Source organism: Brienomyrus brachyistius, chromosome 23 (assembly GCF_023856365.1).
Source record: "Brienomyrus brachyistius isolate T26 chromosome 23, BBRACH_0.4, whole genome shotgun sequence".
NCBI lineage: Eukaryota > Metazoa > Chordata > Actinopteri > Osteoglossiformes > Mormyridae > Brienomyrus > Brienomyrus brachyistius.
The window spans coordinates 3,273,854-3,289,902 of NC_064555.1; the positions used below are offsets into that span (position 1 = coordinate 3,273,854).

The 16,049-nt window shown below is 44.8% G+C and overlaps 1 protein-coding gene and 1 long non-coding RNA gene across 2 annotated transcripts in view; one reads left to right on the forward strand and one right to left on the reverse strand.

Annotated features, from left to right (window-relative positions):
- Window positions 1-11,959, forward strand: part of fhod3a (formin homology 2 domain containing 3a) — an 89,365-nt gene extending 77,406 nt beyond the window's left edge. Inside the window, 8 exon segments of the mRNA XM_048992499.1 lie at window positions 1,162-1,281; window positions 1,512-1,673; window positions 1,984-2,174; window positions 3,069-3,261; window positions 4,879-4,902; window positions 6,416-6,596; window positions 7,247-7,408; window positions 8,427-11,959. Of these exon segments, the coding sequence (XP_048848456.1) occupies window positions 1,162-1,281; window positions 1,512-1,673; window positions 1,984-2,174; window positions 3,069-3,261; window positions 4,879-4,902; window positions 6,416-6,596; window positions 7,247-7,408; window positions 8,427-8,509 (1,116 nt within the window). The 3' untranslated portion in view covers window positions 8,510-11,959.
- Window positions 1,855-5,205, reverse strand: LOC125718609 (uncharacterized). The gene is made up of 3 exons (XR_007384853.1): window positions 3,546-5,205; window positions 3,326-3,409; window positions 1,855-2,228 (listed from the first exon to the last, which is right to left on the reverse strand). It is a non-coding gene; the product is annotated as an uncharacterized LOC125718609 (long non-coding RNA).
- Window positions 11,960-16,049: the final 4,090 nt, after the last annotated feature.

Genomic DNA, 16,049 nt, shown 5'->3' on the forward strand with positions numbered 1-16,049 from the left:
GTATGACACGAACATATGCACCCATATTGAGATTATAGGACATGTATGTCTTCCCAGACACCTATAGGTATCCTGCTTTTCCATCTTCCTGTCTTTCTGCCTCGAGATCGCAGATTTTTCACCCGGTTGAATTAATCTCCCCAAGTTCAAAGGACGTGTCAGCAGCATCTTTGCATCCACATTGACGTAGCTTTCAGATGGTGGCCTTCCCAGTATAGTAGACGTGAATAGCAGCAGCGAGTACGTAGTCGAGTCAGTATGAAGCCCAGCCTGCGAGTCAGTACGAAGGCCAGCCTGCGAGTCAGTACGAAGGCCAGCCTGCGAGTCAGTACGAAGGCCAGCCTGCGAGTCAGTACGAAGGCCAGCCTGCTACATAGGTGGCTTCACTCTGTCCATTCTGTGAGCAAAGATGCCAAGAAGGGGCATGAAAATTACACCAGATTGTTTCAGCCTTAATGAGGATCTTGAGGAGAGTTGGTGGTTAATTCCGGGCCCTGTGTTTACACTCAATGCTACGATAAAAATCGCCCACCTGTGACTTCATGGAACACTGCGCTATGTGTACAGCATTATTTATATGGGACTCTACAGGGCGTAGGATGATCTGAGCTGCTGACGGATTAATACTTGGGCTTACCCATCCCTGACTTTTGAGCGTCTTACTTTCCCGGCATCCAGCACCATGTATGAAATAAACAATGAATACTTCTTGGCAAAGATGAGTGCTCCTCAAGGAATGTTCTCATCCGGAATGGCTCAAAGTCCTCTCAGAAATGCTTGAAATGGAAAACATGCTTCCCCGTGTAAGATGGCACCTCCCAGTACATCGTCTTGAGGGAAAGTTGCCTTTTATGATTATAAATTGGTTTCTCCCCAGTCCTCGGCTTGAATAAGAGCCAGCAGCTAAATCTCCCAACTTGCCCCACCCCTCGCACACGAGAAGCTATTAGCAGAACCGGGCTTCCTAAGTGGCCAGTTTCCGGACAGAACATTATGCGCAGAAAGTAAGAGACACATAATAAGAACCGTCGGTCTTTTACCCTGCGGTCAGTGGCTGACCAGGTGGGGGCAGAAGCAGAGGTGACCTTGAGTGACTTTGGACAGGCTGCGGCCAGGAACACCTGCTCTATCTCTGATGACCACCTTTTCCACTGATTGCAGGAAGTGGCTGAGCCTCTCCAGGATCTGAAGGAAGGTATGGACCAGCTGGAGAACAACAGGACGCTGCAATACATCCTGTCCACATTGCTCTCCATTGGCAACTTCCTCAATGGATCGAACGTGAGTTACCTCCATGCAGTCCGAACACCAGAAGCTGTAAATTTCTGCATTGTACTGTTTCTGTTCATGTGGCTAACAGAGGCCTTTTGACAACAAAAGGACATTAGCAAATGTCATTATGTAATTACCCTACTCCTGTAATGTGTGTGTGTGTGTGTGTGTGTGTGTGTGCAAAGTGTACGTGCTCGTTAACTTACTGAAGCCTTTTTTATGTCTTTGTGTCTGTAAAGGTGAAGGGCTTTGAATTGAGCTACCTGGAGAAAGTTCCAGAAGTGAAGGACACAATCCACAAGCAGTCTCTGCTACATCACGCCTGCACCATCGTGGTGGAAAAGTTCCAAGACAGCACAGACCTCTACTCGGAGATCGGGGCCATCACCCGCTGTGCCAAGGCAAAGCCTCTGAGATATCTCATGCGGCTTGTATGGTTTCAGCACAAAGCTAGGAGACTTACGGCTTGCTTGCAGCAGCTTTGATGATGCTGTGCACAGTCTGCTTTTTCCTGTTTCCCCCAGATCATTTTTTTAACAGTTTTCCTTCAACAAGAAGGACATAAAAAACAGATATATGCTCTTGCTTTCACTTATTTTATTACTTTTGCGCTTAGTGATGTAGGCAAATGGTATTCAAAGTTCTGACCTCGCGTGACCAGAGCCTCAGCCTGAGCTGAGAAGATTGAGGGCCGTGTTCCATGTTTTCCAGGTGGACTTTGACCAACTGCAAGAGAACCTGTGTCAGATGGAACGCCGGTGCAAGGCATCGTGGGATCACCTGAAGGTGATCGCCAAGCATGAAATGAAGTCGGTACTGAAGCAGAAAATGTCGGATTTCCTGAAGGACTGTGCCGAACGGATCATCATCCTGAAGATCATACACCGCAGGATCATCAACAGGTAACACTGGCAGTACCAGAGTCCCGTAATGAAGACAGTAAGGTTGGTCGACGACTGGACAAAACAAAATTCAATACGTCAGCGAGAACAATCTGTAGCGTACTCAAACAATCTCACCTTGTCCATTCTACGTCACGCCATGAACCTAGAGGGTGCAGAATGTGTTTGTCGCAGCAGACAATATCCATCCATTTTCCAAACCGCTTATCCTACTCGGTCGCGGGGGTTCGGAGCCTATCCCGGAAGCAATGGGTACGAGGCTGGGAACAACCCAGGTTGAGGGGCCAGCCCATCGCAATGCACACTCACACACCATTCACTCACACATGCACACCTACGGGCAATTTAGCAACTCCAATTAGCCTCAGCATGTTTTTGGACTGTGGGGGGAAACCGGAGTACCCGGAGGAAACCCCACGATGACATGGGGAGAACATGCAAACTCCACACATTCACATGGTGCCCACTGGCACCAGGACGCCCCCAAGGACCACATGAGTCGCCTGCGGACCTGTTCTAAAAATAGCACAGCTCACCAGTGACACACCTTCATGTTTATAGGTTCAGACCTTAATGTGTAGATGGTGTCTGATTATTCCGGCTGCTTCCTCAAGCCGTTGCAAGACATGCAGCTTGGTGAACTGGTGTCTCTAAATTGCCCTTAGTGTATGGTTGTGTGTGTCAGTATGTACCTTATTACAGACTGGCACCTTGTCTAGGTTTTCCCTAACCCTGCAAGCTCCAGACTTATTGTAACCTTGTTCTGGTTGAGTGTTTATGGATGTATGCATACTACAGTATGGATGTATGCATATTATAAGCATTTAAGTAGTTCAGAATTTAATGTCTGTAGATGTGCTTCTTCTGACTATTTGCCATCTGTCTGGCCTCCAGGTTTCATGCCTTCCTGCTATTCCTGGGCCAGCCCGCCTATGCCGTGCGTGAGGTCAGCATCCAGCGATTCAGCAAGACTGTGAGCGAGTTCGCCCTGGAGTACCGCACTACGCGGGACCGAGTCCTGCAGCAGCAGCAGAAGCGGGCCGACCACCGCGAGCGGAACAAGACCCGGGGGAAAATGATCACCGACGTGAGTCTCTACCAACAAACGGGGGCCTGTGCTTTTTCAGGGATCGTGGGCGTCACCGCCTTACCCATCACACCTGACTGGTCTCACACTAGTGTAACTGCAACAGTAGCTCTCCTGTCCTGGATGTCTTCAGACCACATCCCTGCCTCTGTCGTAAAAAGGGAACAAAGACTCGCATTGTCTTGAAATTGGGAAGACGTTCAAAAATCTATGAGGAATGCAGCTGGAATGAAATAACCAGACTGCCGATCTCACAAAGAGATTTTTGATCCTACGGAGCTCACCTATGACGTATCCCACGATGTACGCTGAGTCTCATACTGTGATGGCAACCAATCAGAGGGCACTAGCTCAGCAGAAAGGCCCAGTGTTAGTCCCCAAGGTGTGATTATTAATCTGTATGGCAGATACAGACCCATGGAGGGCATTGAGCAAACTCAGGATTCATTTCCAGTCCTCTTCAGAAGTAAACACAACAATGTGCTGTCAACTTTGGCTTGTAACAGGGAACAGATGTAGCCTTAGACTGAGGCATGTGAAGCAGGAGACAGACCTGCCTCTTTCTGTGGTTTGATCCGCTTGTGTTTCTCGCTTCCACTGGCTATTGTGTCGCCCGGCCCACTTAATGGCGGAGAGATCCACAGAAAAGTACCTAATAAACAGATGAAGAGGAACCACAAGGCTGGCATGAGGTCAGATATTAGATTCCACATAAATTTTCATTCCTTTTTTGGCTTCTGGCTGGTAAGATATTTTGAATAGGTCTGAAGGCGCGTTTGTTATTATAATTTACTGAAGGAAGTGACCCCGTAGTCTTGTAGGAAAGATGTAACGCTGTGGCCCCCAGACCTGGCTGTGTTACTATACCGTGAATGATTGTCTCCCAGAATGTACCTGAGACTATGACAGTACAATCTGCGATCTCAGCAAAGCTCTGCATGTAGCCCTTTGACTCTACATGAACAGGGTCAGGCATTGCCAGCTGATCTCAGTAACTAGCCAGTGCCAAAGCAGCCTGGGGCTTAGTGCACCAGACGGTTCCAGCCCATTGCAGAAGGACCTGTTACTCAGCCTCCAGGCAGCCAGAGCCAATCCGAAAGAGGGCTACCATTCAACATTCCAGACAGCACTAGCCGATCACAGAACGGCCCATGAGTTCACTTTGCCAAACAGCTTTATCCGATCTTACGGAGGCCTGGCTCTGGTGCTGCAGAGCATGTTTGGCTTGGCAGGAGACTGTCATAGTTCAAAGACAGCCTAATCCAATCTCTGTGTGAAAATCCAAACCCCTGGACGTCCCGGCAGGAGAAACAACAAACCCTAAATGGGAGAAGGCGCGTTCTGGAGACTGTGCTGCTGTCTCTGTCCGTATGTGAATACATATGAAGGTCTAGAGCCACACAGAGTGTGGTGTGTCCTGTAACGGCCAGATCACAGCATTTTAAACATTATCCTGAGGCCTGTTTCATATCCATTATTCTTCTCTACTTCTGTCTGTTTAAAGTCCTCCTTCATTGTCCCGCTCTTCCATCTCCCTTTACATCTTCTACCCCATCTTTTCTCTTCCTCTCTCTTCCTGTTCCCCGTACCTTCTGCTCTTTCTCTCCCAATCTGTAGACGGATGATGAAGAGGACAGTGAGGTATGACAGTTGTATGTACGCGTCCCTGGGCATCTCCCCCTTAACCACTGCGGAATCCCCTGCTCTGACTTGCATGTTCTCCTGTGTGGGGTTCCCCGTCTTCCTGGAAGCGTTCGTGTATTCGTGCACTCAGATGTCTTAATTGAGCGATGGAGTCTTGTTCTGTGTTGGGATCGTTCCCACTAAACCATGCCTTGTTCACAACCACAGGGCTGTCTCAGGGAAAGTTGTCCTATTACCTTGGTAGTGTGCCGAAAAACTGATGGTCAAATAGGTTAACCCTCTGTCAGAATCCCACAGGACAGGGAGCAGGCAAAGTAATGGAGGAGGATCTCTTTTTAAATTATACTTTTTTCTTATTGGCTTATTGGTTGTATGAGAATCTGTGTATGTCATGGATGTGGACGCAGAATGGCTCTGCACGTTACCCCATAATAGAATTACTCTTCTCTGAAGGTGGCAGGTAAGTAGACACTATCCCCTTTGTTTGACCAGGTGATTCTCATTAGGGGCGCTGTTTGGTATGGGGGGGTGGGGGTAATTGGATCCTGTGAGGTAGTGTCGGAACGCACTCCAGGAGGTGCATCTAATAATAGCTTTCAGACCCGGGCGGACAGGGAGGTGGGGGCTCACCGAGCATCTGCGTGTTAGTCCGCGTCCACCGAAGCCTCGGTTCCACTTGACCCTCCGCAGGGCAGGAGGTTCCCCTCTGCGCGGTGCCGACTCCCCCTCTGTCAGGTGACCCTGTTGATGACGGCCTACTCCGTTCCGGAGATTTTTGTAGAAGAAACCCGGCCGAGACTTTTTAAAGGGTTGTGGTCTGAGTAACAGCCCAGACCTGAAGCACATCTGCAGCCCCACGGCCACAGACTTCCACCTGGCTGCTTCTGCCACAGTCTGGACGTATCCATAGATATTTGTGGGGATTTATGCGTCCAAGATGTTCGCGGTTTATTTTACATTCTGTCTACAGATGGTTCTCAGCTCAAACTGTCGATAGAGTCCTCTCTTTTATTTTCATTTTTTTAATTTTGATTAAAGATAAAGATTCACGATGTTCTGCTGTGGGATGGTGACACCTTGGGGCAGCCTGGTTGTGCTTCAAAGTAACTAAGACTGCCTTCGGTTTGCTGAGCTGTTTCTAACACGAAACTGAAGGTGGAAATTAACTCTGTGTGTATGCATGCATATGGAGCAAGTTAGCATTTTACCCAGTCGACACAGGTAATGAAGCCATTCAAATTAAGCACCTCCTTAAAAGGGCACAAGAGTGGGGCTACTTGAATCCAGCAAACCATCAGTTTGAGTGTGCATCACATGACATCTACTATAATCCCACCTTTAGTATTTGTGTACTAGCACTAGGAGTACTAATACTAGGAGTATTCTAGGCCCCACTTGGTACTTCAGCAGCTTCTGGATTATATGCCCCTGTCCTTAACCCTTGTACCAGTCTGCTGTCCCACTATGGGCCTAACATACGCCCCCCCCCCCCTCCCCAACACACACACAGGGTGGCAAGCTGAGCAGCAACACTTCGGCAGTGCAGGAGAGCGAGCCGCAGGGCCTCCAGCACGCCGAGGACGCTGCCGAGCACGAGAACATGAAGGCAGTGCTGAGGAGCGGCTTGCGGGGTGGCGACAGCGAGGCAGCCTCCATGCCTGGCCTCCGCATCCGCACGCGAGCCACACGAGGCGAGTCTCCCGGGGGGTCGATCGCGGTACTCAGCTTCTGCAGGCTATGATGACAGATAGTAATCTTTAATTAACGACACTTCAAGGTTTAGCACCAGTCCTTTTAGTGCCAGTGTTAGGGAGGAAATGCTGGTTAACTGCACCAAAGAATGATACAAACATTCATATAGTAATAAATCTGTTATATAATTAATTACACAGGTTAAACTATTTTAAAAGATCTTATGTAATTTCAGATATACTCTGCAACTCATACGTAACGTTCTAGTGTTTCCATAACGATAGTCTATTGGCCTAGTTAACCGCAAAATGATATGCCTCAGTTCACTACACCTGCTTAACTAGAAAATGGGATTAAAAAAACTCGGCACAGCACAGCGTTATGAAAACACAGGATGAGTTATGGTCTGCATGGCGTCCCAGCAGCGCAGTGACCCGTGATACCATGACGACCAGCTGGGAAACAGCTGCAGCACCTTGCGTCTCGCTTCACGCATCCGAACTGGAGGTTAAATCGCATGTGATTGCAGGCCACATAAAATCAACACTGCTCCCCACCCCCCCCGCCCCGTGTCCCAAAATGCTCATTAATCACGCAGACGACGGCAACCGGAGCGACGTCTGAGCGCTGACTGACGTTTCCCCGGCAGGTCGCTTGAGTTCGTGGGCGACAGCGAACGAGGACTTGCCCAATGGGACAGAGGACGCGGCCGATGAGATCATGGAGCGCATCGTGAAGTCGGCGACTCAGGGCCCGAGCCAGCGCACACTGCCGCGCGAGAGGAAGAGGTCGCGCGCCAACCGCAAGTCGCGTGAGTACCACACCAGCCTGTCACGGCACAACGTGCACGTCCATGGCTACCAGTCCACATCTGTGTGGCCTTCCCAGTTACCATGCCCATAATTCCTGCTTAATACAATAAAAAGCAACAGTATACTCTTTAGATATAGTGCTAACTAGTTTCCCTTTTGCAGTTTTCTACACAGGCATAATTTTCAGATGCTTGTACGGTTTTCGGAAATCTTACTGCAGACCCTCTCAGCCACTAAGGTTGACAAGAAGTCAATTATTTTTATTGTGTGTAGTTGTCATCAGTGGACAGTAGAGGGTGATGACACACTCTAAAAAGAAAGAAAAATTCAACGTACGGCAGGAGTAGGCAACCCTGATCCTGGAGGGCCCAGTATCCAGCAGGTTTTCTATCCTTCCTGATGAGTTACTATCTGCCTGAGATCAGGTGTGATTCATCAGAAACCAGGTAGGATGGGAAACCTGCTGCATACTCCAGAATCAGGATTGCCGACGCCTGCTGTATAGGAACGTTTCATGATCTTACCATTTAAAGTCTCCAGTTATCATTTGCACCCACAGACTGCAGAATTCATCTGAATGGGGGGGGGGGGGGGGGCATTAGATGGGGATATAAAGTCATGTCCACCAGTCTGCGTTTGAAGAACTCAGATATAACCTTCAGCCATTTTTTTCCCTAAATTGTCAGTCTTCTCACCTAACGATACGCTTTTTCTGCCTCGCGATGCATGCTGATATTTGCTACCAGTGACATAACATTAAATATACAGTGAGAAATTGATATTGTCTGCCTTCCTTTAAAAAAAAAGCTGGGCCGTGTGAGTTACGTGGAACAGTCTGGGATTCTGTCAGTAGCTGTTTTCTTACAGGATTGGTTGTGTAAATAAAAGAAATATCACTACTTACTGGATAATGATGTTTCAAAACAGACATGGGCTCGTTTGAGCTGGTGCAAATAGTCAGTGTATTGGTTCCCACTGGTTAAAGCTCATGCTAATCCTGCCCACCACCCCCCACAGTGAGGAGGACCCTGAAAAGCGGCCTGACGCCAGAAGAGGCCCACGCTCTGGGATTGACTGGTGGGCCAGAGATGCAGGTGTGAGTCACATGTTAGCTGGGGCTCCCAGAATGCAACAGGAACCCAGGAGCCCATCCTCGTCCCCACACCCTCCCAAACCTCTCCACTCCAGCCAGCCTCATCACCAGCCTCATCACCAGCCTCATCATCGGCTCGCCCTCCAGATGCCCACGTCTGCCTCGATCTTGCTCCGCTGCTCCGCGGAATCCTTGGTCTTGCTTTCATTTTCGCTCTGTGCTGGTGTGTCACAGTGAGGCTGCAGGGGTCTGTTACTGCGGCAACATGGTCAGAAAGGAGTCAGAAAGAGAGAGCAGCCAGGTCAGAGGAGGTCAACAAAAGGTTGACTGAATATCATCCATCCTGTGAGGACCTTTGGCCTCCTATTGGAATTTGTGCACAAACACAACCGACCACAATGGTCAGTGATGTGGAGATGCGTATGTTCACCAGAGCGTGCCTGATAAGGTAGAGATGTAGCTGATACGGAAGCTTGGAAGGTTTAAAACAAGCAAGGGATTATTTTAGGCTCATGGAGAGGGAGATGACTGCGGCCATTTTGTGATGTGACACTACACCAGCACAGAGAAATGAAATCAAGACAGCCCTGGTCTTTGATTACCAGACACCACTAACACACACAGACCTCCCCGCATCCTTGTGATTGGAATAAGATGTGCTGTGTAGGATACAGTTTTGGGATAAGTTTTGTATCCTGCTGTACAGACCACTATTTTTTTCATTACTGTGACTGTGAAGGTCAGACAGGACCAAACGCACACAGAGCAACAAAACCAAAACGTCACGTGGGATAATCAGGCCGAAGCAAACAAACCAGCAATAACACCACTTGCACAGACGATAATGTTTATGCTCAAACTGTGGTCAAGTTGATAATCTGAGTGCCCAAGATATGTGAAATGAAGCCTTTAATCTTACATGCTGAATCTGGTCCTGCTGGAGATGTTTTAGATGTTTTTCTGGACATCGGCACCACTAAGAGTTAGTCACCAATACTTTCTTAGGTTTGGAATTAACGCGGAAAGAATGCATTTCGAACTGTCACATCTCATAGTGATGTATTTATGTTGGGTATTTCGTATTTCTAATGTAGAATTCCATTACCTTTTCAGTCAATATTTTGGCATTACCTGCATTTCGACCATTATTTTTTCTATTTTTAAATCTAGAAATGGAATTTCTGGATATGAGAAGCAGATGTAGTTGGGTTATATGAAACAGAGATAACGGAACACTGTGACCTTCAAAATGGACCCGCGCTTAGCGTTTTGGACAATTACTTATGAACGGCAACACACTACACAGTGGGATTTTTATCATGTTAGAAAAGACAGTGAGCGAGGCATGGATGAACTGACAGGTGTTGGGGGTTTGAGGAAGCCCAGGCCTCAACCAGCACAACCTTGGGGGTGGGAGGGGGGTGTAATAGTTAAAATTTTGAACAAGTAGCGTATTGCACTGCCAGAAACACAGCATTGATTTCAGTGGCAGTTTCCTTTCCTGTGAAGCCACACTGGCGACCAGCAGCTATCAAATCAGTAGTTGTGGAATGACTGACCCTTATAGGAATTGTACTGAGTAGGACTGGGCGATATGGACCAAAAATCATAGTTCAATCATTTTCAGCTGAATGGCGATATACGATATATATCTCGATATTTTTTTCACATAAAGTAATGACAAAAAGACAGTTCCAAATATAAGCCAGATCTCCCAAGTGTCACATGGGCAATTTTATTAACAGACGGCATGAAAAAATACCTCCAAAATGTCTCGTCCTATATCTCATGAAAGTACACCAACGTATCTTAAGAGCTCGATATCGCCCAGCCCTAATATACTATAATATACTATAATATACTATAATACTGAGTATGAATTTGTACAAATTGCATCATTGACAGTTTGGGTTGCAAAGAGGCGGCAAATTTCCAGAAACTTTCCATTCAGTGGCAAGTTAAGATGGGAATTTTGAAAATATTCCAAGTTGGAAACTTTCCATGGGAATTACAGTACCAGGAATTTAGGGGAATTCATGTAAAATTCCCAGAATTCTGTAACCCTATTTACAATACGCCCAGTAACTTGACAAAAAACTGTCTGGAGAACAGGAGCTCTTTTTGTTTTTTTTTTTTATAAATTGCACATTAATCTAAGCGCTAAATATATGCTATATAAATGTAGTATATATTTATAAATATATATTTATATGCCGTATATTACAGAAGACAACTTGAAGTGGTAGACGAGAGCTGAGAAAACAAAGATATGTTGACTTTATCCTGAGTAAACCTTGAGTATTTAAATGGTAGTAAAATAAAATGCAAACTATTATTTAAGACTCTGAATAAGGAGTTTCGAAGGGCTTTGGTTGGAGATGTGCCTTTCAAAAACGTGGCTATTTATTCTGCAGTGTTAAGGGGGAGTTTGTATGTAACCCCCTGTAATGTACAGTAAATACCGTATCCTCCACAGGCAAGGCTCAGAAATCATCCATAGGTTTCCTAATGACTGTACGTTTTTAGCTTATTATCCCGTACAGTTTCGGTTACAAAGACAAAAGCTCAGTTAAGTGGCTTTACTTAATATCATGAATCTCTCCACTAGACATTACCATTTAATTTACTGTAAAAAAAGTCATTTTCGATTTCACAAGACCTGATTTTATGGGTCACGTGCGGTTAACATATATCCGTCATTCTGTACTTTCAGCCTGTCTTTACATTTTCTGGAGGATGAGTTTCACAGAAACTAATCACTGTGCTGTAATGTGTAGTGTCTGGCACCTTATTCGTCATTTGTAGCAGATTTCAAAGAAGAAAAAAAAAAATCAGTTAAAAAAATTACGATAGAAGGCACTGTCTCCAGACACATTTTGTGTTATTCTGGGAATTGTAAAAAGAAAAACGGAAAATGTAAAAGAATATCTGAAATGAACTGGATGTAAAATGTAAAGATGTATCTGAAATATTTAGAAACCGCAGATGGAGGATGGACGCTGTAAAATATGTCATACTCCATTTAGGGGTATTTTGTTTGTTTGTTTTCTGTGTAATTTGTGTAGAATAGTGTATTATACCTTCAAATATCAGTGTTATGTAATTTAAGAGAAACAAGCCGTACACGAGATGTATGTGGTGTACATGACATGTCTATCTCGACGTACAATTGCTTATCTCAGAGAGAGTAACATTTGATCTTGATGTCCAGTGTTTTTTCCCCTTTTTGTTACATTGTGTTATTTGGCTTTTATGGACCTTAAGCCCCCTCGTTATGATGATGTGAACCACATGGCCCACCGCTCAAGCGATCCAGAGACGTTTTTGGGAACTGTCCGTTCCCATCCCGCTTCTCCGCAAAACGCAAACAGCTTTTCAGAGTAGGAACCGGACGTGCGGAAAACCGGAGAGACTTATGTACACACACACTTTGCAATTAAAGCTCTTATGAAATGTCCTGCAAACTGTCGGTGTCGTTTCTTTTCCATGCCGAGCTCCACGTTTAATTATTGACAGAAGGTGGAAGCCCAGATTATTTAGGCTGCATCTTAGTACTTTTTACTATGTTTATCTGAGAATTTCTACAAATCAAAAGAGGTGCAGTTAAGCTGGTGATTTTAAATGTATTAAACTGAAAATTAACTATTTTAAACCAAACAAAAAAATCCTACATGTTTGTAGTATTAGTACTACTAGTTTGTAGTATTATCACATTTTGCCCTTCTAGTATTAATATAAATGCTAACAGATGTATGTGGACTGTAAGCAATATACACTATATGGACAAAAGTATTGGGATCCTTTAATAGTTGAATTTGGCTGTTTCACTTGGACCGATTGTTACAGGTATATAAAATCAAGCACCTAGCCATGCAATTAGAGTTACAAACATTTGTGAAAGAATGGGTGTCTGAAAAGCTAAGCGAAGTATGTCACTGTCATAGGGTGCCACCTTTGTAATAAGTCAGTTATTCCACTGTCAACTGCCAGTGGTCTTACTGCAAAGTGGAAGCATTAAGGAACAACACAAACTCAGCCACGAAGTATTAGGCCGTGTAAAGTAACAGAGGTTGCTGAGTGCTGAGGCGCAGTCACCGATGCTCAGGTGACTCAATAACTGCAGAGCTCTAAACGTCCTCCGGCATTAACCACAGCACGTACACTGGGAGCTTCTTGGAATGGGCTTCTATTGTTGAGCAGTGGCATGGAAGCCTCACATCATCATGCACAAAGCCAAGTGTCAGATGGAGTGGTGTGAAGCACGCCACCACTGGAGCATTGGAAATATCTTCTCTGTCTGGCAGTCTGATGGACAAGCCTGGGTTTGGCAGATGCCAGGAGAACGTTACCTGCCTGCCTGCATTGTGTCAACTGTAAAGTTTGGTGGAGGAGGGATAATGGTATGGGGCTGTTTTTCAGGGGTTGGTTCCAGTGAAAGTAACTCTTAATACTTCAGAACACAAGGACATTTTGGACAATTCTATGTTTCCATCTTTGTGGGAACCGTTTGAGGAAGGTCTGTCTCTGTTCCAGCATGACTGTGCCCCAGTGCACAGAACAAGGTCCATAAAGACATGGTTGGGTGAGTTTGTCATGGAAGAACTCGATTGGCCCACACAGAGTTCTGACCTCAAACCCATCGATCACCTATGGGGTGAACCAGAATGGAGACCCCACAGACACACTCCAAAAATCCTGTGGAAAGCCTTCCCAGAAGAATGGCAGCTGTTATAGCTACAAAGGGGGGACCAATTCCATATTGATGCCTATGGATTTAGAATGGGACGTCATGAATGTTCCAGTAGGTATAATTGGGCAGGTGTCCCAATACTTTTGTCAATATAGTGTAACGACTGTTGTATTTAAGGCCAATGTTCATATGAGGTTCAGTTACAACTATAAAGATGGCGATCCATGCCAGACGCTTCCTTTTCTCATCTGACTAGCATTCCTGCTGTTTTCCCCAGATTTAACTGAAGGATATTAGGAGTATTTTCCTTGAACCAGTGAAGCGATGCTCTTACTCTCATGTTTTACTGATAACAATCGGCACTGGAGTAACAACACATATCTGCAGCTCTAGATGTTGATGTAACTGGAGAAGACACCCAATTAGCATCAGGATCTGCGTATTTTGGGCCCCATGGCTGAAGCAGTCTTCTCTTTTCAATTTCGTACGCATTTAATTAAGTATACGAGAAACCATTGTTTCCATATCACATATTCCATAATCAGCATTTGACAATAAGGCTTGTGATGTGAGCATAGCCTATGATAGGCCTACATACACCCTGGTACGAGGAGGACCGGTGTGATCCACTGTGTGGAATTCTGTGCATTAATTCCATTGCACGAGATATGGTCCACCTGCAGGATGTTATCTCGGAGTACGTCATCCCCAACCCCCCCCCCCCCCACACACACACACACACACAATATCCCATCTATAATGGATATTACATTCTTGCCTACCTTCTGCCTCCCAGTGGCATTCCCTCTGTGAAATCTGACGTGAGCTAGCTGAAACTTGTCGAGTTTGCTGCCGCAAATCAGAAGAATGACGTTACATAGAGCTATTCCTGCATTCTGTGGAAAACAAAAGATCAGTCTATGGACTAGATTTAATAACGATTTATAAACATGCCGCGGATCGGTATTTTGAGACCTCTTATTAGCAGAGATCTTTACAAATACCCTCGAAGAGTATTTTGTTACAAATTACAAATACTAGCTCAGCAAATGTAACTAAATTAAAGACAAAATACTGGTGTACGATGTGATAAAATTAATTCAAATACAAGTAATTTGTCATTTGAAAATACAAAAATACACGTAAAATAGTAATGATACACGATGAATACGTCAGGGATCTTTTTATATCCTGAGTTTGAAGTTATTTTACTGTAGAATTTTAAAAATAATAGCATCTGAAATTGGCATTATTTTCCTATTAAGACCCATTGAAAAACACTGCGCGACATGACATATTCACAGCAATTCATCTGGAATTATTCCCAGATAGCTTTATATTTATGAAAGCTTAATATTATCTGATACAGCAACTATTACACTTCTTATATCCAGAGTTTTAAGTTATTTTTCTGTAGAATTTTTAAAAATAATTGACATTGATGTTTTGACATTGACCAAATAACCAGCTTGCCTGCTGTCCCTTTGAGTACCAGCAGGTCTTTTGATGGGGCAGCAGGCATCTTGTAAAGGGGATGAGCAGAGCCCTTACCTACATGTTCCACAGTGTACAGTTATTACATTATGAGTTTCTACACACGCAAAGGAAACTCATACATGCACAGGTCAGGTCCACACACATCAACCAGACACACATTGAAACACATTACCCAGTGATATTAATTACAGCATTAATTTTCATTGTATTACTGTAAGTTGTCATTTGTGTCAATGTGATTACAGAAATAAAGCAGGGTTGTTACCTCATTGTGGGTTTTTCATGCCTTGTGACCATATTTTAAGATGGACCCCAGACCCACAACTGTGAACATGACAGAACATTCTTTTTTGTCTGTTTAAGGTGAATACATGTAACCATACACAAAGTATATAGCTTGCCCTAACTTTAAATAGAATAATATTTAAATATGTTATGTACATGTAGTATAGCGTTAATTGTGAAATGAAAAACAACTCCTCCAACATTAATAACATAATGTGAGCTCAAAAGGCTGCATCTGCAGCAGCCGATTGGGGTTGGGGTTGGGGTTGGGGTTGGGGGATCCAGAAGACGGAACCACGATACAAATATTCGCGATCTCATACCGCGGTTTCGATCAGGAATTCGGAACCGGTACACCATTAATTTATACCCAGTGTTTCCCACAGTATTAACATCGCTGGCTGACAGGGTGACAGGAAGCACACCAAACCCTAAATTAATCAATGTGTGATTCTCCAGCTTTGTTTTACAATATGGTGCAGAACATGCGCAAACCAGAACAAGCATTTTTAGATATATGCTCCAAAAAGGTAACCAGTGGCTGTGACGCATAAAAGCCAATATATAAATATAAATATACAATGTTACGTTCACCAGTCTATTCTCCTTTACATACGTTTACTGACTTTAACATTTCCTGTTTGCCTAATAAAAATAAAAAATTGTCCATAAGAATAAAAGTTGCTATAAGTTCACACATGGTTGGAGGGTTATGCAAGCTAAGAACACGCAAGAATCGGATAGGGTGCACACAAGACACAGGTAAACATGCACGCCACGATCGCTAAGACAACTATAACCGTGACAACAAGGATGCAAGGGCTATATACACCAGCGCTGGTGAGGCATGCCGGGATGCGCAGATCGCGCCGAACACCAAAGCAGCTTCTTTCCTGGAATTACTGGTCAAGGGAAACGAAGTTCGCGAGGAGCAAGCTGGTCACGTGATTTACTCGAACGTAGTCGATAGGCTATATTTAGACGTCGGTAAGCCGGGTGACCAAGGTTCTTAAAATGACAGAAAATTAATAAATTGACATATTTTTATTAAATATTTAAAATATTTATAAACAGA